Genomic DNA, 21,273 nt, shown 5'->3' on the forward strand with positions numbered 1-21,273 from the left:
CGAATGATGGCTGATTTGAGAGCTGTAGGAACCTGACCGGATTTGAGTGACTGGTTAATGAGTTCTTTGATTAGAGGACTAATAGCTGTAATGTTTGATTTTAATAGTGGTGTAGGGAGAGGATCCAATGAACAAGTAGATGTTTTCATGCATTTTATGATTCTCTCTACCTCTGTCAGATTGGTGTCCATGAAATCTGAAAAAGTGTGGAGTGGGTTGAAGATATTGAGTTTGAAGTGAGATGGTGGTGTAGCAGGGAGATGAGACCGAATTGTGGCTACCTTTGTTGTGAAAAAGTCCAAAAACCTGTTACACTGATCTGTGCTGGTATCGGTGTCGGAGTGTAAGGGAGATTTGAGGAGAGAGTTGATTGATGAAAATAACTGTTTTGTACCCGTGCAGTTTGAAATTTTATGAGAGAAGTATTGGGACCTGGCTGTGGTGAGTGCTCTAGAATATTGTTTCTGGTGTTCATGGTAAGCCTGTTTGTGTACGTGTAAGCCACTGGAGGCGTATCTGCACTCCAGGGTGCGACCAGCAGTTTCATTTTTCGGAGCTCTGTTGTGTACCAAGGAGCTGACCTGGAAAAAGTTACTGTTCTTGTTTTGATTGGTGCATGTAACTCGAGGATGTTGTGAAGACTAGAGTTGTAATGCCGAACCGATTCGTTAACTGTTGTGAACTGTGTGACTTGTGAAATTTTCTGTATGTCCTGGTTGAAGAGAATGGTGTCAATTGCTTTTAAGTTTCTGAACCGGATTTGACGTTTTGTTTGGAGGTATGTTTCTGCTAAAACAAGCCTGATGTCTCTTCGTCACAGACTTAACAGGCATCTCCAGTCGATCGATGGGATGTCAGTTGGTGCAGTATGACAGTAATAACTTGAGATTGATTTTTCAGTTTTAGTACGTATGTTTGACAAACTCCCAATTTTCTTGTTTACCATATAATAAAACCGTTACAGACTTTTTATTTCGGTGTACCCGTGATTATGCGGACCTAGGCCTCGGTCAACCCCATCCTGACCAAGTCCGCATAATTACGGGTACACCGAAATAAAAAGTCTATAATTGTATAAAGTAAAGGTCAAACAAGGGTGACGTCCATTGGGTTCTATGATATATGTTACCTCATGATGTGATAACTAAACATAACAGATGGTGCAGATAATTCCTTTTTCAAACCTTATTAAGTAAACCAATAATTTTCATGAGTCTTTACCAGAATTGGAGCACCTTTAACTTTTGACCCCTGTAGAAACTGAAAATTGACTTTTGTCACCATTTTTGCTGTTTTTACTCCATAACTCCATAACATTCAGGCATAGATGGCCCAAACTACACATTTTTGGAATCCTTATAATCAGACAAATAATGCTGAGTGGAACATTTTTCAATTTTGACCCCTGTGTAATTTTTTATTGACCCCTGCCTAGGTACAGCTACCACCCTAGGATGGCCACCATACATTTTGTGTTGGCCATAGTACACTGAGGCTGGATTGTAAGGGTTGTTTTAGTCCTCTTAAGTGATACTGAAAACCTGTTAGGTCCATGAACTACTACAGAGGCCACAATGTCGTACCTGGTGGTTCCTCTTTATTGAAGTGATACTTCTTGCCTGATTTTCACCAGGTAACCTTTCATTGATTAAAAAGTCAGTCCAGTGGTGACGAAAGATTCTCCAAAGATACCTAATACTAGTAAGTTTGTCGCCTTAGGTCACTGGTTAGCATTCAAGTCTCTCAGCCGTACAGTAAAGCAGGAAACACCAGGATCCTAAAAACCTGGACTTTTGTTCTTCTGCATAGGTTTCTGCATTGCCAAACACCTCTGCTCAATTAAGAACAAAGGACTTTCAGCACATATAGATACACCTCCAAAGGCCACGTTCTGGAAGTCACTGAAATTTTAATAATCCATGTTTCTAATTTAGAAAATCCTGGCCCCGTGCCGACATCTATACTGAGTTTCTAAACGAATGCCGACCAGAGGTTTTAAGATAACAACTCACCTCGCTTTGACTGTGCACATCTCTCTGCACTTGCAGGATGACTGATTCTTTTTTTTCTCCCTATGCATGCATACATTACACTGTGCATGGGCCTCCTTCTGTGCCGCTCTCTCTGGTTTTCTTCACCGTGACCACTGGCCTTATTAATCAAGCTGCTTGGCAGGTGAATCTGAGGAATGGGCGGGTGTAAGAGTCTACAGGGGGGAGAGCGGTGATGTGCACATGCAGGTTTGTGTGTGTGAGAGAGAGCCAGCTGTTGCTCAGCGCCTCGTGTCCCACGGCTGGGTGAACAGAGATAATTGCAGGTACCAGCCTGTTTCCAGCTGCCTGCAGCAAAATGGAACTTCGAGCCAGAAGGAGGAAGATGCAAGGCTGCAGGAGGCAGTTTGGAAGGAAACTCCAGTGAACTGGGATGATTTGGTGTTCTTCTGAGCAGAACCACTGTTTCTTTTTTTGCTTTTGAAATCTAATGTGAACAGTGTAGTTTGTAAGGTAATTGCTTGAGCAACCCATATTTGTGAGGTCTGGTTGATGTGTTGTAAAACTGGAGCTGAAATAGGTAACAGGCTCTTTCACAATTTGAGCTAATTTGTGGTGAATCTTAATGGGGTATTCTGGGGGTTGGGGAGGAGCTGTTCTTAGGACACTTAGTTTCAGTGCAGAAGGTTCCCAGTTCAAACCCCACCCCTGCCACATTTCTCCATGTAATGTGGAGTTGCATCAGGAAGGACATCTGGCGTAAAACCTGTGCCAAATTAACTTACAGATCCATCTTGAATTTGCTGTGGTGACCCCGAGTGCAAACAACAGAGCAGCTGAAGGGTCTTACATTTTATATGTTATGGGTGATGCAGCATCTCAACAAGCAACTTCTCACTGTTTTATTGCTGTTGTAACAATTCGTAGTGAAGTAGCAGGTCATGTCAGACTCGAGTCTCGACGGTGGATACAGTTTCCCATGATTCACTGTGAATAACCCAACTGTAATTGGAAGTGACCACAACTCTACTACAAAGTCAACAAAATTGATGGAGGTATTGCCACAAAGTAGTCAAGAGTTGCACAATGCCATGACTGTTTTGAGATGTTCAAGGAACAGGAATTACCCCGATATTGCCAGGGTAATTGGATTTTGGCACCTATCGTGACTCATTGTGGCTCAAATTGTGTACCTATAGCAGAGATTTTGGTAATTAATCAAGTGTCAATCAAAACTAGAAACAACACTTGGATAAGACGTTCAGACGTTACAGAGTAAAAATGCTGTTAAATGAGTTCTGCTTCTCCCATAAGTTAACGGAGGAAGATTAACCTTTACATGTCGAGGGGCTACACAGTCTTTGCAATCATTTGGGACTCACATGACTTGTAAATCTTGAAAAGATGAAGGCACAATTAGAAAAACAGATCATTTGGGCCAGATACTGCAAAACAATAAATTATTATTTATTGTTATTATTATCAATCATTCAAAATAATGAATATAAATACAAAAAGACATCTTGTTTACTGGCAATTCACATTTAAAAATTATATTTTTTCTTGGAAGAAATAGTCTGTAGTTTTACAATAAAATCACATTGATTAATGCATTATTCACTAATTATTCATGTTGTCTTTGTGTAATCGTGCACTGGGCTGTAAATCTATAACGTAATTGGGTTTTATTAACCTGAACTGAAATGAATAATATGCAATCACATTATCATGTGCCTATATGAAAGTTTTGCTACCAAACATCCATCCATGCATTTTCTATACCCGCTTACTCCAATTAAGGGTCATGAGGAGCTGGAGCCTATCCCAGCAGTCACAGAGTGTGAGGTCGGGTCAACCTGGACAGGACGCCAGTTTGTCACAGAGCCACATACAAACAAACAAACACATTCACACCCGCGTACACACCTACGGACAATTTAAAGTCTCCATTTCACCTAACCTGCAGGAGGAAGCCGGAGCACCTGGAGGGACCCCACACAAACACGGAGAGAATATGCAAACTCCACACCAAAAGACCACAGGTGGGAATCGATCCCACGACCTTCTTGCTGTGAGGCAACAGTGTTAACCACTAAGTCAGCGTGCTGCCCTGGTGCCAAACAACACCAGACTAAAATGGACTGCTTCAACACATTTGCAAATAATATCCTTTAAATCCTGACTTAATTTATGAATCACTAATTTGTAAATTAAGTCAGTAATTGCAACCAAATCATGTAATTTGAAAGATTTTATTAGGTGTAATATGTCAGTGAACCCTTTAGGTGCTACACAGTACTTAATAATATATTATTAAACATTTCCACCTCACATATTAATCATGTTCAGCAGTCAGCTATATAAAGTTATTAAATTGCAAAAAAAAAAAAAAAAAAAAAAAAAAAATCATATTATGTAATTTAAAAAATCATATTAAGTGTAATATGCCAGAGAAACCTTTAGGTTATATAAAATACTTAATAATCTGTTGTCATTTAATCATTTGAACATCATGTATTAACCATGTTGTGTAGACTATATAATCTTGTTATGAAATTGTAAAAAAAAAAAAAAAAAAAATTGTTACACTGTGTGCACCAGTATTTGGCAAGTGAGTATTCTGACCTTGTCATAATTTCTCTGCATATTTTCAAACTCTAATGCTTATTAACCTGAATGCTTATTGGATTTATCATTGTTGATATGTATTTATGTAATGAGGAGGGTGTGCCCTAAACTGATTATACACCACGTATCAAAGTGTACATAATTATTAGGTGGCTTCGTTAACCTCAGGCCAAATGGACCCAAACAAACAACAAAGATTAAAAGACACTGAAAAGCTAATAATTGTATTTTGCCATTCAGATGGATGCAACATTCTGAATTTATTTTGTATCTTCTCTTATCCAAGGTCAGAATTATACATACAGGCTGAAATACATACTTATACTCAACAAAAATATAAACGCAACACTTTTGGTTTTGGTCCCATTTTGTATGAGATGAACTCAAAGATCTAAAACTTTTTCCACATACACAATATCACCATTTCCCTCAAATATTGTTCACAAACCAGTCTAAATCTGTGATAGTGAGCACTTCTCCTTTGCTGAGATAATCCATCCCACCTCACAGGTGTGCCATATCAAGATGCTGATTAGACACCATGATTAGTGCACAGGTGTGCCTTAGACTGCCCACAATAAAAGGCCACTCTGAAAGGTGCAGTTTTATCACACAATTTACACAATGTTACAATTTGCAGACAAACATACATCAAAACTGGTTGTGGGTTGGATAAAGCAGGTTAATATTAAACCTTCTCAAAGCTCCCACATCAACTCTATTGATAATTTGTGGACTACGCTTAAAAGCTGGGTCTGTACCTGGAAACATGCCAATATAAATGAACTCTACCAACCACAAATACGCCAGAAGCTTGTTGATGGCTACCGAAAGCATCCGTTCGATGTTCAGCTTGATAAGGGCACCTTCACACGAAACATGACTGAGGCAGAATGGCGCATGAAGGAGGATTCGAACGGCACTCGTGGGAAATCGGAGCCGCACTCAAACCCCTCGTACAGCAGTCATCACATCCATTCGTGGCACGGCACATGCATACGTTGGATTAGAGAAGATCCAAAACAAATTCAAACTTGGGCACCCAATTCTTGTTTTTTAAAGTCCATTCATGATGTATGCGTACAATCATTCCACCCTGGCAAAATAAAAAAAAAAAAACAGTTCAAAACATTATTAAAAGCCCAAAACTACCATGACATTTATGATATTTATGATGAATAGTAGAGAAGCTTGAATCTTCAACTGATTGGGTTGCTTGACGTGAGGACATTTCGCTTCAAATTGCAGAAGCTTCCTCAGCTAAAATGTGCGAGAGGAGTGAAGGAAGCATTCTTTGTGAAACAGTTGAAACCCAGCCTAACGGGGAGGGGGTCGGAGACACGCTTTGTCCCTGTTTACAATGGGGTACTCAGGTAATGCAGGTCCATTCTTTTGTTCATGGTAATGAGTCATTACAATCATCAGGAGAGTCGTCAGAAGAGCCGTCAGGAGAGGCGTCAGTCCCATCGTTAGGAGAGACAGCTGCCCTGTCATTAGGTGGGTGCTAACTAGAGCACAATAGGTGCCAATTAGAGCAATTGTTTAGCACTAGCCAATAGCAGCCTGCCTCTCGGTAGGAGGTGTCGGTTAGGTTTAAAACTCCAGGTTTGTGGCTTCTGTTATTCGTCTCTCAAGAGTCAAGACAGAAGTCAGACTACCAGAGCAAGACATTTTTAGCTTGAGGAAGCTTCTGCAATTGAAGCGAACGTCCCTCGCGTCAAGCAACCCAGTCCCAGTCGAAGATTCAAGCTTCTCTACTATGGAAACCAACTGGAAAACTGAGATCCTTCACAGAAATTCATGATGAATGTATGTAAATTTCATACCATAGCAGTACTGACATTTTAATTGTTCAACTTCTTTTTTTTGGGGGGGGGGGGGAGTGGTAGTGTGTAAGTGTTTCATTTAAATTCCCCATAAAATCCCCACTGACACTCTGAAGTGGGTCATCAGCTTCAAAGCTATTGTAAAAGAAAAGAGTCTTTAGGTTGGTTTCTATGGAACTGCCAATGTCCCCACAATGGCCTAATGCTATTTTAGAAGCTCATTCCTCTTCCAACAATGAAAACCCAAAGGGAAATGGTAAACATGTGTTGGCACAGAAATAGTCACATGTAGCTGTAGAAAATTGGTGTAAAATACTGACAACAGGACTGAAATAGAGGTGAAATGCTCACCAGGGTTGAGGTAAGAAGTCAGGGTGTCAGTGCTGCGGAACTTTATTATTTGCAGCCTCAAGATAGAGAGGAAGCACTGTTCAATGGGTTTTATTGTAGTGATAAGAAGGCAGGAACCAACGAGGGTTGCAACTGTAGTGTAGGGGAAACTATCTGTATGATGTGCCTTTGAGCATGACACATATTAAACTGTGAGGTGTGAAGTGAGCCACAGTGTAACGTGCAGATCTCCTGTCTAACTACCAATGTCTCTCTTTCTGTTCATTAAAATAGGTTTACATTTTATTTACAGCATTAACTATCAATTTTATTACTGAAAGTCGAACAAGTAATAATGAATAATGAAGAAATTTATGTACACACATTCACACGTTAACTGTTTGGTAAGGTTAGATCTTACCCATGTGAAGCGCCTCGAGGCACCGTCCTTGTGATTTGCAGTGATATAAATAAAATAAATTTAATTGAAACAAATGTAATTGTTTACATTCTAAATACATTTTTAAATTTTCTTATGTCATGACAGAATCAGTTGCTTCCTCTTGTCTAAACCGTCCATCTGTCCGTTCACCCGTCCATCAATCCGTCCGTCTGTCTGTCCATCCATCCATCCGTCCATCCATCACATTTTACAGGGTACGTGCTTTTAGCCATTTCCTAAATTCCTGCAGTGGCTACAAAGACTCTATTTGACTGGTACCTCCATCGGGACTGTACTGACGGTCTAACACACTCTCCTCCCCTTTGTGATGGTCAAGTCAGGGAGCATGCATTGGTGCTGTACGCCATCACATTCACCACTACAGACCCATCTTAGGTTCTGGATGGAAATCACAGAGGGAACAACTGGTCCATACCCACCTCTTAACAGTAAACAGCTATTTATCACAGCCAGGTCAAATGTGGATGTCCCCTTGGTCTTCTCAGCCACTGGAGTCCGCAACACTGAGGGCCCTTGTGTACTGGATCATGCCCAGGGAATGTGCCTCCTCTTGGCCTTAAGCTAGCAGGTGATATTTTTGACAATGCAAGTGATACTCCTCATCTTGAGTCTGCTTATGCACACTGTTCATTGGAAAGTAATTCCTTCAGTACCCAAGGATCCTCCAAAGAGTACCAAAGACACCAAGGGTTGTCTTAGGTCACTGGTTTTTCTCTTGACATACCAGTAAGACAGGAAGCCACCAGAACACTAAAGATGTGGACTCCAGTGACCTGATGACTCACTCAGCTCTTCCCTGGTGACTCTCGATCTAAGGTTTGACGGATCTAGAGACACGAATGTCACTGCTGAGGTAACAGATGCAATACAATGACGATACAAAGCCTTATTGTCATTGTTCTTACAACGTAATGTGTCCTCTGCATTAACCAATCTAATTACAGTTAGACACAATCCAACCAGTAGGAGCAGTGGGCAGCCAGAGTCTGGCACCCGGGGACCAACTCCAGATGTAGAGATGCTGTCTTGGTCAGGGGCAGAGAAAGGGACAGAACCGAAATAAGCATGTTTTTGATTGTGGGAGGAAACCAGAGTGCCTGGAGGAAACCCACACAGACACAGGGAGAACATGCAAACTCCACAGAGAAAGGGCGGGAAGCAATCCCACAACCTTCTTGCTGTGAGGCGTCAGTGCTAACCACTAATCCACCATGCCGCATTTTACCACATAGATACACTTCTGAAGATTGCGTCCAGGAAGTCAGTGAAAGCCTGGATTTTAGTTTGCATCCAGGACAGTTGCAAACAGACACTCTGATTCTTCACTTAGCTTTCGATCAGCTTTCAATCAGAATCTACTAATTCTGCAAAGATCACAGCATTGTCAGCAAAGTCAAGTTCACTAAACCTTTTCATACCAACAAAGGCTCCGAAGCCACTAGTTTACACAACTCTACCCGAGTCCCAGTCCATGTAAGCATTGAACAGCACTGGAGCCAGAACACATCCCTGAGGAACACCAGTGTGATGGAGGAAAGAATCTGTTTCTCCATCTGACAATGAAAAATCAATGTTCAAATGGAGTCTTGTGAAACTAGTAAGACTTGCAGCTGGCTGATGGATTAACTGCCGGGGTAGTTTGGAGTCTCGATCTTGTACTCAATGCAAATGTTGAGGGTGGAGTTGATACATGATACACAAAGGTCAGTTATACCTGATTACCCAAAGGCCTTCTGGTAATTTATTATTCCAGTAAGCTTGACTCTGTATTAAAAGAATTTACACAACCATTCACACCCCACTGGACTTTATTTCCTTTCATCTGAAAGTAAAAAGGTTGAGATTTCCTCCTTTTTATTACACTGTTGTTTTTTTCAGTATTGACTCAGTCAGTTGCCTTCATAGGCAAATAAAATTTTACAGTTACCCCACAATCATAAAACAGCAAATAAAAAGGCACATCTTTGCCCCTGATTTTCTGTAAGACTTCACAAAGTCACACTTTCTTCTGGGAAGTCTTAGGATGACTTGCACGGCCCATAGTTTTCTTCTTGGAATGCCTCCATCTTTATTGTCCATTGTGTCATGTCTTATCTCTCTCATCACTTTTATAGCCTCTGGTAAGCCAGAAAAAATGTTTGCATTTCTCCTGTGATTTATTTCCTGGTGCAAGACAAACACTGGCTGAAGACGTTGGTCTTCAGGGGTTGGGGGAAGAAGGCGTGTGCTATGTCTGCGAGAATGATGATTGTGTAACTTGTTTGGCCTTTAAAAACGATGCTTCGCAGCGATGCTTCATCTCTTCTGTCTCACTTTAGCCAAAGATGGTGTGCAAACGCACAGACTGCGTTTCAAAGCCTTTGTCACACTTTTTTGAGAAACTTGGATCACTTGTTGGGTCCTATCCCATCTACTTTTTTGTGATTCCACTGGTATTCTCGGCAGCCCTCGGTGGAGGTTTTACTTTTCTCAGAGACCGGGAAGACAATGATCTTGAACGGCAGTTCACACCCAAGAAAGGACCCTCTAAGTTAACGAGAGCTTTTGTGAGAGAACATTTTCCCTACAACCACTCAATGTTTTCCAAAGAAAGGCTGTATGACAAGGGTGACTTTGCGTCACTCATCGCTGTTTCAACTAATGGCTCCAGTGTTCTAGAAAATCCCGCTATCGAGGACATCATTGGACTCAACGACAAGATACTGAACATCACTGTGGACAATGGGACTGGGAGACTTGGATTCAAAGAGTTGTGTGCCAAAGCCAATGGGGAATGTGTGGCAAATGTTATTTTGGACATTCTTCAGTCCAATGAGACCGACTACACCGGCATCACTTTTCCTGTCCACAGTCATGGATTCAGTTCGGTCTTCCTGGGTTCCGTCATTGGTGGTGTCACCACAAACAGCAATGAGTCAGTGTTAAGTGCTCAAGCTGTGACACTCTTCTACTTCTTGAACATAGAAGAAAGCATGGCAGAAGCCAGAAAATTATGGCTAAGAGGGTTCAAGCAGGTCTTATCAGCCGAGACGGAACACAAACACATTGAGGTATGGACTGATTCACCGCTTGCCATTTACAAAAAGACAAGACTGTCAAGCAGTGTAACACACCTACACACCTTACATGTTTGACAACAAGTCCCATTAATTCTTTGTGATTTGGTGGTAATGTGTGACTTTGACATGTCCAAAATTGAACCATTAGATCTTTGACAAAGAAACAACCCTTTCCACCATGTTTAAGCCATATTGCTGCTAAACTGTTTGAGCAAAACACTTATAACCTTATGTTTGAACATTCAAACCGACCCAAAATCAAGTTAACAATAGCAAGGTGATACTTGATTTCGCACTAGTTTTCAGTGGGCCATCTTTAACCCGTTCCTCAGAATAGGCGGTCCAAATATTCACTAAGCATTGGACCCAAATTTTGACATTGACCTGTGACTAAATAAATAAATAAAATAAAACATTTTTAATAAAATAGACAAATGAAAAACAGGTTAAAATCCTCCATAGGCCCTAGACCCATTGGTGTCTGTTCTCAGTCCCTAAATCTATAGCATTCAATAGGTGAGAGCCTACTGTATGATCCCTCCTGGAGGAGATGCCAGTCTGACTCAGGTTACTTCTCCATCCAAGTTTAGTTCCCATTTATAGCTGGGTGGACTGAGACAATGCAGATAAAGTGCTTTATCCAAAGTGCCTTATCCAAGGACACAGATGGGTAGTGTGACTGGGAATCAAACTCAAGTCTACATATTGGCAGCCCAACTTATTATCCCATTGAGCTACCTCATACCAATACGTTTGGTCTAAATTATACCAAAGTCTTTACAGTCTTATTTTTTTTTTGATACACAGGACTGATAACAGCCCCCCCCCCCCCCACCCCCCAGGTGTAATCATACACTACAAGTAAGGGTTTGTTGTGACCTCACAAGCGAATAAATTGGACATACTCTCAAACAAAGTGATTTAAGTGGGTTGTGTACATTAACTTTATTTTCTGTTTACTTAAAATACGTTTTTGAATGAAAGCAAAGTTTTTAGTTTTCAGATTCTGAGAATATAAAAATCATACATTTGTGGAAAAAATCCTCAGTTTTATGAGGGGAAGAAATGTAATTTTATAGTTTTTTTTTATTTTAGCTATTATTTCTCTGAAATTTATTTTCTTACTTCTCAGATATTCTTCGACTGTCATACAATTTCTAGGGGGGAATTGTAAATGGTTGACTCATCATTTTTATCCCCATCATTTTTAAACCACCATCAACCTTTTACACAGTTTCATTAATGCAATATTTTTTGTTAAACCCAGTTTTTTTTAAGTCTGTCCAAATACTCATGGACTCAACTCTCCGTAATATGTGCAGTTTTTTTTTTCCTTTAAGCATTAGGTTTTCATGCCGTCTGATCCTCCTCTACTTTCACATAATCTGGTTGGGAATGCTGAGTGGAAACACTTTTGGACGTATCTCATTCTGTCTGTTGTCCTTCACGGCAGGTGTCTTATTACACATCCAAATCCAGACAGGAGGAGATCAACAGTCACACCACAGATGGTTTCCCGCTGTTCCTCATCACTTATACCGCGGCCATCACCTTCTCCATGATCTCCTGCCTGAGGTAAGAAGCGACCTGAGACTCACACAGTCAGAACTTTCTGTCTGCTGGCCGAACCCTCAGCGTGCACAGTCGCTGATCACCGCTGTGATGAACAGGCAAATTATAAGAAGGCTGCCTTTATTTTGTTTTTGTTTTTTTTTTATTTTATTTTATTCCTAAAGCGTAGTTACTCTTCAGGAGCACGAGCGCACTAAAGGTAACCTTCATCTAACCTTTCTGCACATTCATTCATTTCTAATGACCCTTCCTGTGGTGACGTCATGGTCATAGGTCATGATCATTGTGGAAGGATGCATGCACATGGATAGTGGTTGCATATTATAAAAAGCTGGCAGCTACCCCCCGCCCCCCCGCCTGCCCTCCCCTGTTGTGGAAATTGAAGAGATAACATGGTTATTAGCAGTAAATACGTGTCAACATAGATCCATACGTCTATCTGCGGCAGATAAACACTGGATAACACTGGAAGATGTTTTTTTTTTAAGTTCACTACTACTGAGTTGTCTTTGTGTTACACAATGACCATAGACCACATTTAGGTGAGGTCAAGAGAAAGCATCAATTTTACAGTATGTACAATTTAATTCCATAAACAGGAAAATACATAAATCAAGCTTCACTTTACAAGTTGGTTATCTACAGTTAAATCGGATTATCAGTATATGTCAAGGTCCTTCAGGTTTTAATGCATCAAACGTTGACATGGTTAACAGATGGTGGACCCTAGTATAGAGCAAAGACCAGCACAGACAACGTCCTCAACAGGGTTTACTGGACATTCTGCTGGAATGCAAAAATAGTTATTTAAGAATGGGCTACAATGTACAAAAACAGGCAGGGCCAAGTCATCAAGGCAGAAGAGGACCTAAAAGTAGATATTAACAAACAACAACAAAAAAAATCCCTATCAAGGGCAAAGGAAGAGCCTTAACTCTGATTAATGAGATGAGATGAAGGTGGAGCAGCAGTGTAGGAGGTATGGCTCAGGTAACCTAAGCAACCGGAGAAACGAGGCTAGCAATGAGTCAACTAATTTCACAATAAAAGTCTGAATGTCAAACGTCAGGAGAGACTCTGAATGCAGACATTCCAAAAGGTCAGAGGGAATATGTCACATCTCAGTCCTTATAATCAAAGCCTGATAATTTGTTGATAAAATAGGCAGCAAATGAAGATCAAGGTCATACTGTTTTTTTAAATCTTCTTATTTTTCACCAAATTAAACTACGCAGATATGTCATTACTCTACTTTTAGACAAATTTCAAACTGCACTTTCTGCAAAGCAAGTTGAAGCATCTTTAAAGAAATTAACATACGTTGAAGCTCAAGGTCATATTCCTGCATTTAATGTTCATATTGCAAGTAAATTCTTTGAGTGATGTTGTTGCTCTGTCTTTACAAAAACTCCAAACTATATTTTCCAGAAACAAAGAATTTGTTGGGGAAAGTGTAAGACACGGACCCACACCAGGGGGCGTAAATGAACGGACAATAGAGATGCCAATAAGTACAATTTAATAATGCCAATGTGCCCAACAGGTCAGAATATTGCTTTAGTCTGTCAATTAAGTTTCCACAAAAGGTGACTTGTGGGCAGGCCCGAGGGTAGGAGACGCCTATCCAGAGAAGAGCCGGGACCCACAAGGTTCCACCGCAACGGAGACCTGCAACACACCGGAAGCCGCCAAGTCCCGAGTCCCCAGGTGGCCACCGCTTCCAGCTGTCAGATCCGGTACTGCTGGCAGGGAAAACAAACAGGTTAAGGTGGGTGTGTGTACACCCAGCAAACAGTCAACAAAAAATACAGTTCCTCTCCTGAGGGAATAATCTCCACCTCAAACACAGGAACACAGAGTACGTGCAGTGCCTTATGTATCACTTAATCAAAGTCTGAAGTGAGGAGTGGAGACGCCAACTCCTCCAACTTCCACAAACTCGGCTACAAGCTGCAAGTGTACAAAAGGTTACGACTGCAAAAAGCTCTGCTGCAAAAACGTGTGCGTACGGCACAAAACGGCTGAGTAGTTTACCTGACGGGTAAGCTGATAACTCGGCAGAGTTCTGATGATTCTCCCAGGCTTTTATTGGTGGTGGTGATGATGGCTGATGACTGACAGCTGTCAGTACCGGTGCTCCTGGAGCTCCTGAGAGGCGGCTGCGCCCTCTGGTGCCTGAAACCCGACAACACACAGGGTGCCCTATGGTGTTGGGCCAGCAGTACCTCCTCTTCGGGCGGCCCACACAACAGAATTTTTTTTAAATTTCTGGATAAATTTATCATTATTATTATTATTATTTCTCAAGGTCTGACTCTTATTTTCACTGAAGTTTTTGTGAGTCAGATTTCATAAAAAGATGTTACTGCTCTTGATTTTTTCATCCCCTCATATTTCAAGCTACAATACTTTTCAAATGTTCACTTTTACATATTGTTAAATAAACAGATGTGGCATTGAAGATCAAGGTTATACTCTTATTGTTGGCCTTTTAGCAAAAAGATTACAGAGAGGAAAAATGCTCGTGTTTCTAACTTTAGAAAAAATGTCAACTTACACTTTGCATATCTGAAGCTATTTAGATAACATGCCATTTTCAATTTATTTTCATTTATATTGTGCCAAATCACAACAAAGTTGCCTCAAGGCACTTCACACACAGTAAAGTCTAACCTTACCAACGTTTGATTGCCACACAATCGAACCTCAAGGTTAAACTTGTTTTGAGTACTTTTTTGCAATGTAAAATTTAACAGGTTTGTGTTGATTCTTTGTCTTCACATTCATCCTTAAACACACTTTTAAAACAGCCTTCTTTAAAAAAAAAAGATCTTAATAATTTGGACCCTCCTAAAGCTCAAGGTCTTTATTTTTTACCTTTAAAAAAAAAGAAGAAAAGAAAACCTTTTGTCAAGAATCATGCTGTTGTTATAAAGTGAGAAAAAAATCAAGCTGTTTTTCCAAAGTGCTCATTTTTAAGCATCCTTAAGCACATTGGCATGCTGCTGAAATTTAAGGTCATACTCTGATTTTTGACCGTTTTTGTAACAGAAATTTTGTAGCAAATTATATTAATATTCTATCTTTTGAAGACTACAATGCTTCACTTATCAATGTCCAATATTAAGCATATTTGGATAAATTAGCGCCCAGTTGAAGCTCAGGTTAAACTTATATTCATCTTTTTTGCATAGCAAATTTAATAATGGTTTACTTGTATGCTCTCTCTCTCTCTCTCTCAAAAAAAAATTAAATAAATTAAATAATTTCAAAACACTTGAAATTGGTGCTTTTAATAGTATTTGAATGAATTTGGACACTACTGAAGCTCAAGATTATGCATTTATTTTTTCCTTTTTTTGTTAGAAACATTTTCAAGAAAGAAAGGTCTCGGAGGCCTGTGCATACCCTGCACCCCTCTACACACCACAATATAAATACAAATATGAATGTTCCTGTAATGGTGTCTTTCTGAAGTCTTTCATTATGAAGCCACCCTTGTACCAATAATTTCAAATATTTTACTGATGAATATTTGCTACAGACCATCCATCCAGCCCTCCTTGGTTTTTGAGATATAACCAAACAGGGTGTTTTTATTTGGACCCATATTTTCCTTGATTGTTGACAAAACTACTCCAAAATCTAATCACCTCCAGATGTCTGTCCAAGTAACATACTCACCAAAGTTCATCCATCGAGGGTTGTATACAGTCCTGTAGTTTCTTTTCTTACAATAACATCTATTAACAGCACATATACGAGGTCTGTTAGAAAAGTATCGGACCTTTTTATTTTTTTTCAAAAAACCATATGGATTTGAATCATGTGCACTTGCATCAGACAAGCTTGAACCTTCATGCGCATGCGTGAGTTTTTCACGCCTGTCGGTTGCGTCATTCGCCTGTGGGGCAGGCTTTGAGTGAGCACTGGTCCACCCCCCTCGTCGGATTTTTATTGTTTAGGAATGGCGGAGCGACTGCCGCTTTGTTCCATGAAAATTTTTTCAGAAACTCTGCCAGACAGCTAGATGGAAACCATTTGGAAGATTCAGATGGCTTTCGGTGAAGATTCTATCTGTATCACATGGATTAAGGACCATTAAACTCGATTAAAACGGCCCACAGCGGCGGGAGGGCGCACCGTGCCCCGAGCGGCCATCGACAGGCTGGAATGAGCAGATCACTTCCAAATTTAAGGCTCTGTTGATGCAGGACGTCGTGTGACTAGCAGAGAAGTTTCAGAAGCGGTCGGGATCAGCACTTTATCGGCACATTCCACTGTTAAGGAGATTTTGTAATGAAAGACGTGCGGACGGATTCGCGCGTCGGGACACAGCAGCTCATGGCACGGGACAAACAACACCTCCGTGTTGGAAGTCTCACAGGACAAGTTGGAACATGCCCAGCTGTTAAACAATTTCTCGGATACTCACTCGACTGAAAAGCCACCAAAAGCCATCAAGCTTGTCTGATGCAAGCGCACATGATTCAAATCCATATAGTTTTTGAAAAAAATAAAAAGGTCGGATAGTTGTCTCACAGACCCCGTATGTGTATGTTTTATTGCCTAATATGACAGGTTGGACAACGTGAGGAACAAAGTGTGGGTGGCGGGCTTTGCAGTTGTGTCCATCGGTATGTCTGTCCTCTCTGCTTTTGGGTTGCTGCTCTACATCGGAGTGCCTTTCGTTATTACAGTTGCAAATGCTCCCTTCCTAATACTTGGTAAGAGATGACTTTCGAACTTTTTATTCCATATCTTACAGGCCTAACATTCCTTTGGGCATATTCACATGTTCGTTTCTTTCCAGGTATCGGTCTCAACAACATGTTCGTGCTGGTGTCTGACTGGCAGCACACTCACGTCAAAGAGCCGGTGCCGATGCGGCTGGCTCACACGTTCAAAGAGGCCATCATGTCCATCACCATCACCGCCCTGACTGATGTCCTCAAGTTCTCCATTGGCGTCACGTCTGACTTCCCCTCCGTGCAGTCCTTCTGCCTGTACACCAGCGTCTCTGTAATATTTTGCTACCTCTACACCATCACCTTCTTTGGCGCCTTCTTGGCTCTAAAACGGGAGGCGAGAAGCTTGCAACAGCACTGGCTAACATGCATGAAAGTGCCCGTGCATATGAGAGAATTAACTCGGAGATCTATAACATCTTCTGCCTGGGCGCAACTATGACAAAGACAGCGGAGCGGAGAAAACACAACCAGTTAGCAATTTTCTTTAAAGAGTTACTAACGGCCCTTTTTTGTTAAAACCATGCGTGAAGGGGTTTGTATGTTCTTCTACATGGCGTATTTAGCAGTGGAGCATCTACGGGTGCTTCCACTCCAACAGGGGATCGAGCTTTATGATTTGGCAGCTGATAACTCTCTGTAATCACGTATACCAGAAAAGACAGGCAGTACTTTTCCGATTACGGCCCAACCGTGATGATTGTTGTAAGCAAGGAATTCCCGTACTGGGAGAGCAACAAGCGATCCCACTTCAAACTTGCATGGATGACTTCAAAAGACTCCCCTTTGTAGATGAGATGTCTATACATCCTGGCTGGACTCTTATTTGTCTTATGGGCAAAATGTGCATTTAAACCTTAATGACAAAGATGTTTTCATCAAAAATCTACCCCCATTTTTTGATCTATTTCCATTTTTTAAGCAGGATGTCAACTTGAGTAGGAATGAGATTCACGCCTCTCGGGTCTTCATTCAGACTGTTCAGATTGCCAACGCCAGTACAGAAATCCAAATGCTGGATGGTCTTAAAACCGCAGCAAGCAGATGTTCAGTTACATCTTTATTAGCCTATAATAAAGAGTTTATTTTTTACGACCAGTATGGCGTCGTGGTCAGCAGCACCATTAAGAACGTTGGTGTGATCACCGCTGTGATGCTGGTTGTGTCTTTCCTGCTGATCCCAGACCTTGTCTGCTCGCTAAGCGTGACCTGCTCCATCGGTTCGGTGACCGTAGGCGTGACGGGTTTGATGGCGTTATGGGACATCACCTTAGACTCCATATCCATGATCGTATTTACCATCTGCATTGGCTTCACTGTGGACTTCTCCGCTCACGTGACCTACGCCTTCGTCTCCAGCAAGAAGCAACGTGCTAACGACAAGGTTTTGGATGCGCTCTTCAGTCTCGGCCAGCCCATCCTTCTTGGCTGCGTGTCCACCATGTTGGGCGTGTCAGTGTTGGCGACGTCTGAATTTCACACCTTCAGAACCTTTTTTCAGATATTCTTTCTCGTCATGTTTATTGGGATGGTTCACAGCCTCGTTTTCATTCCAGTTCTTCTGACGTTGTTGAAATGTAACACACATAAAGAGAAAGGTAAAAACAACACGTCTCCCATTAGTAAACTATGAACTTTGTTTAAAACCAGTTATAACTTTTGTTGTTAAATTAGGCAAATTTATTTTTGGTTCTCATCAGTAAAATGTGAAGATAAGCCTCATGTGCTTGTCAAAAGTGTTTTGGACATCACCGCATCAAAAGCACAGAATACAATTTTAGGATAAAATTGTAGTTTTGAAAGAAGTCGGGAGTTTTATATTTCACATGGAATTGGTGTAATGAAGCACTTTTATTTATGGAACAGAATATTTAAGGTAGGTTGTATTTTTCACTGTTATGTTGATTTTATGTCTTTTTTTTAAAATGTGCACATTGTAAAACATACTTATCTGTAAAGCTGGGGTCACCGTGGAGCACACCTGAGCCTTTTGTTTTTTAATACTCTTAACATTTGTTTACAGATGTCATTATTACAAATATCTGTGACATAACTGGACAGGGTCACTAAAGACTACTACAAAAAAGATTATTGCATATTTGACGAATAAACGACATTTCATTTTAAAAGAACTCCGTGATTTTTTCTCTTTTTCAAACATGACTTTTCAATACAGAATTCAATACTGAGCCTGACTCACTGCAGTTGCTCTGATACTTTTTGCAAAATCTTGAATGAAAGCTCCTCTGACAGTGCAGCAGCTTTTAAAAATTGGCACAAATATCAAAATATTGCTGTAGAGTCCAACCAGATACCATTAAATCAAACTGGGGTCCAAACGGACCTCAGGTTAAAAATGAGCCCACAGTATTTAATCAAATATTATCACAATAAGTGAAATTGAAACCAACTAAACTGGCAGAAATTACATAAAATTTCAGCTGAATAAATATAACGTTTCAGAAAATATATTTTAAAAATATACCCCTGGGGTCTGCTTGGACCCCAGGTGTGCTAATTAGGGTTAAATCAATTAATTTGTAAGCATATTTTTGTATTCATTGTCTACTATTTGTATGTGAATTCAACATACTATGTATTGGTACCCACTGGCATGAAGATACGATGCGATACGATACGATACAATACAAGAATTTCCCCTCTGGAACAATAAAGTCTTTATTGGAAACACAAGAGTTGGAAACACAAAAATCAGTCCAAACATTTTGACTGTTTTCAGCTATAATGAAATAAACTATAATGAAATAAACTGGTGGTTGGCTCTCACTGCGGTATTGTATCACTTCCTGTTCCGGAGCACAGCGGTGTTTTTCTGTATCTGTTAGCTGTTTAATCTGCGCAGTTAGATTGATCTAGTTATCTAGATTACGATTTGTTTCCCAGTGTAATCTTCACGTGCCTTAACTAAAGCACTCCTTCTGCTGAATCACCTCTAAATTATTTACACATTATTCACTTTGCTGTTTTTAGGAATCCGCTAGCTTAGCGTAGCTACTAGCTCTTAGCCGATTTAGCATGGCGGCTTCTCCTGTCTCTCCCGCACTTTTCTGCTCTGGGTGTGAAATGTTTAGTTATTCCTCGGCCTCCTTTAGCAGTAACGGTACTTGTAATAAGTGTAGCTTATTCGTAGGTTTGGAGGCCAGGCTGGGCGAATTGGAGACTCGGCTTCGCACCGTGGAAAATTCTACAGCTAGCCAGGCCCCTGTAGTCGGTGCGGACCAAGGTAGCTTAGCCGCCGTTAGTTACCCCCTGGCAGATCCCGAGCAGCCGGGAAAGCAGGCCGACTGGGTGACTGTGAGGAGGAAGCGTAGCCCTAAACAGAAGCCCCGTGTACACCGCCAACCCGTTCACATCTCTAACCGTTTTTCCCCACTCGGCGACACACCCGCCGAGGATCAAACTCTGGTTATTGGCGACTCTGTTTTGCGAAATGTGAAGTTAGCGACACCAGCAACCATAGTCAATTGTCTTCCGGGGGCCAGAGCAGGTGACATTGAAGGAAATTTGAAACTGCTGGCTAAGGCTAAGCGTAAATTTGGTAAGACTGTAATTCACGTCGGCAGTAATGACACCCGGTTACGCCAATCGGAGGTCACTAAAATTAACATTAAATCGGTGTGTAACTTTGCAAAAACAATGTCGGACTCTGTAGTTTTCTCTGGGCCCCTCCCCAATCAGACCGGGAGTGACATGTTTAGCCGCATGTTCTCCTTGAATTGCTGGCTGTCTGAGTGGTGTCCAAAAAAATGAGGTGGGCTTCATAGATAATTGGCAAAGCTTCTGGGGAAAACCTGGTCTTGTTAGGAGAGACGGCATCCATCCCACTTTGGATGGAGCAGCTATCATTTCTAGAAATCTGGCCAATTTTCTTAAATCCTCCAAACCGTGACTATCCAGGGTTGGGACCAGGAAGCAGAGTTGTAGTCTTACACACCTCTCTGCAGCTTCTCTCCCCCCTGCCATCCCCTCATTACCCCATCCCCGTAGAGACGGTGCCTGCTCCCAGACTACCAATAACCAGCAAAAATCTATTTAAGCATAAAAATTCAAAAAGAAAAAATATATAGCACCTTCAACTGCACCACAGACTAAAACAGTTAAATGTGGTCTATTAAACATTAGGTATTGCTTAAATTTCATTGTTACGCAGACGATACCCAGCTTTATCTATCCATGAAGCCAGAGGACACACACCAATTAGCTAAACTGCAGGATTGTCTTACAGACATAAAGACATGGATGACCTCTAATTTCCTGCTTTTAAACTCAGATAAAACTGAAGTTATTGTACTTGGCCCCACAAATCTTAGAAACATGGTGTCTAACCAGATCCTTACTCTGGATGGCATTACCCTGACCTCTAGTAATACTGTGAGAAATCTTGGAGTCATTTTTGATCAGGGTATGTCATTCAAAGTGCATATTAAACAAATATGTAGGACTGCTTTTTTGCATTTACGCAATATCTCTAAAATTAGAAAGGTCTTGTCTCAGAGTGATGCTGAAAAACTAATTCATGCATTTATTTCCTCTAGGCTGGACTATTGTAATTCATTATTATCAGGTTGTCCTAAAAGTTCCCTAAAAAGCCTTCAGTTAATTCAAAATGCTGCAGCTAGAGTACTGACGGGGACT

The 21,273-nt window shown here is 41.0% G+C and overlaps 3 protein-coding genes across 4 annotated transcripts in view; all 3 read left to right on the plus strand.

The window, feature by feature from the left end:
• Window positions 1–16,580, plus strand: part of LOC117506701 (threonine synthase-like 1) — a 33,211-nt gene extending 16,631 nt beyond the window's left edge. For both annotated transcript variants that reach the window (XM_034166269.1, XM_034166260.1), the window contains 2 exons: window positions 11,751–11,872; window positions 16,451–16,580. In XM_034166269.1, coding sequence (XP_034022160.1) covers window positions 11,751–11,859 — 109 coding nt within the window. In that variant the 3' untranslated portion in view covers window positions 11,860–11,872; window positions 16,451–16,580. The remainder of the gene's footprint in view (window positions 1–11,750; window positions 11,873–16,450) is intronic.
• LOC117506721 (patched domain-containing protein 3) lies at window positions 9,538–10,462 on the plus strand. The gene has a single exon (XM_034166293.1). It carries the CDS (start codon window positions 9,563–9,565, stop codon window positions 10,370–10,372), a length of 810 nt encoding a protein of 269 aa, XP_034022184.1. The 5' UTR covers window positions 9,538–9,562; the 3' UTR covers window positions 10,373–10,462.
• Window positions 16,581–17,055: 475 nt separating the features above from the next.
• Window positions 17,056–18,544, plus strand: si:ch211-250m6.7 (patched domain-containing protein 3). The gene is given in 4 exon segments (XM_034166282.1): window positions 17,056–17,252; window positions 17,255–17,362; window positions 17,365–17,409; window positions 17,412–18,544. Coding segments are annotated over 4 exon segments (1,104 nt in total). The 5' UTR covers window positions 17,056–17,140; the 3' UTR covers window positions 18,251–18,544.
• The last annotated feature ends 2,729 nt before the right edge of the window (window positions 18,545–21,273 follow it).

Source organism: Thalassophryne amazonica, chromosome 1 (genome assembly GCF_902500255.1).
Source record: "Thalassophryne amazonica chromosome 1, fThaAma1.1, whole genome shotgun sequence".
NCBI lineage: Eukaryota > Metazoa > Chordata > Actinopteri > Batrachoidiformes > Batrachoididae > Thalassophryne > Thalassophryne amazonica.

Bases quoted from the DNA above. Each gene is read 5' to 3' on its own strand.
- LOC117506721 (XM_034166293.1), top strand. From the start codon at position 9,563: ATGGTGTGCAAACGCACAGACTGCGTTTCAAAGCCTTTGTCACACTTT.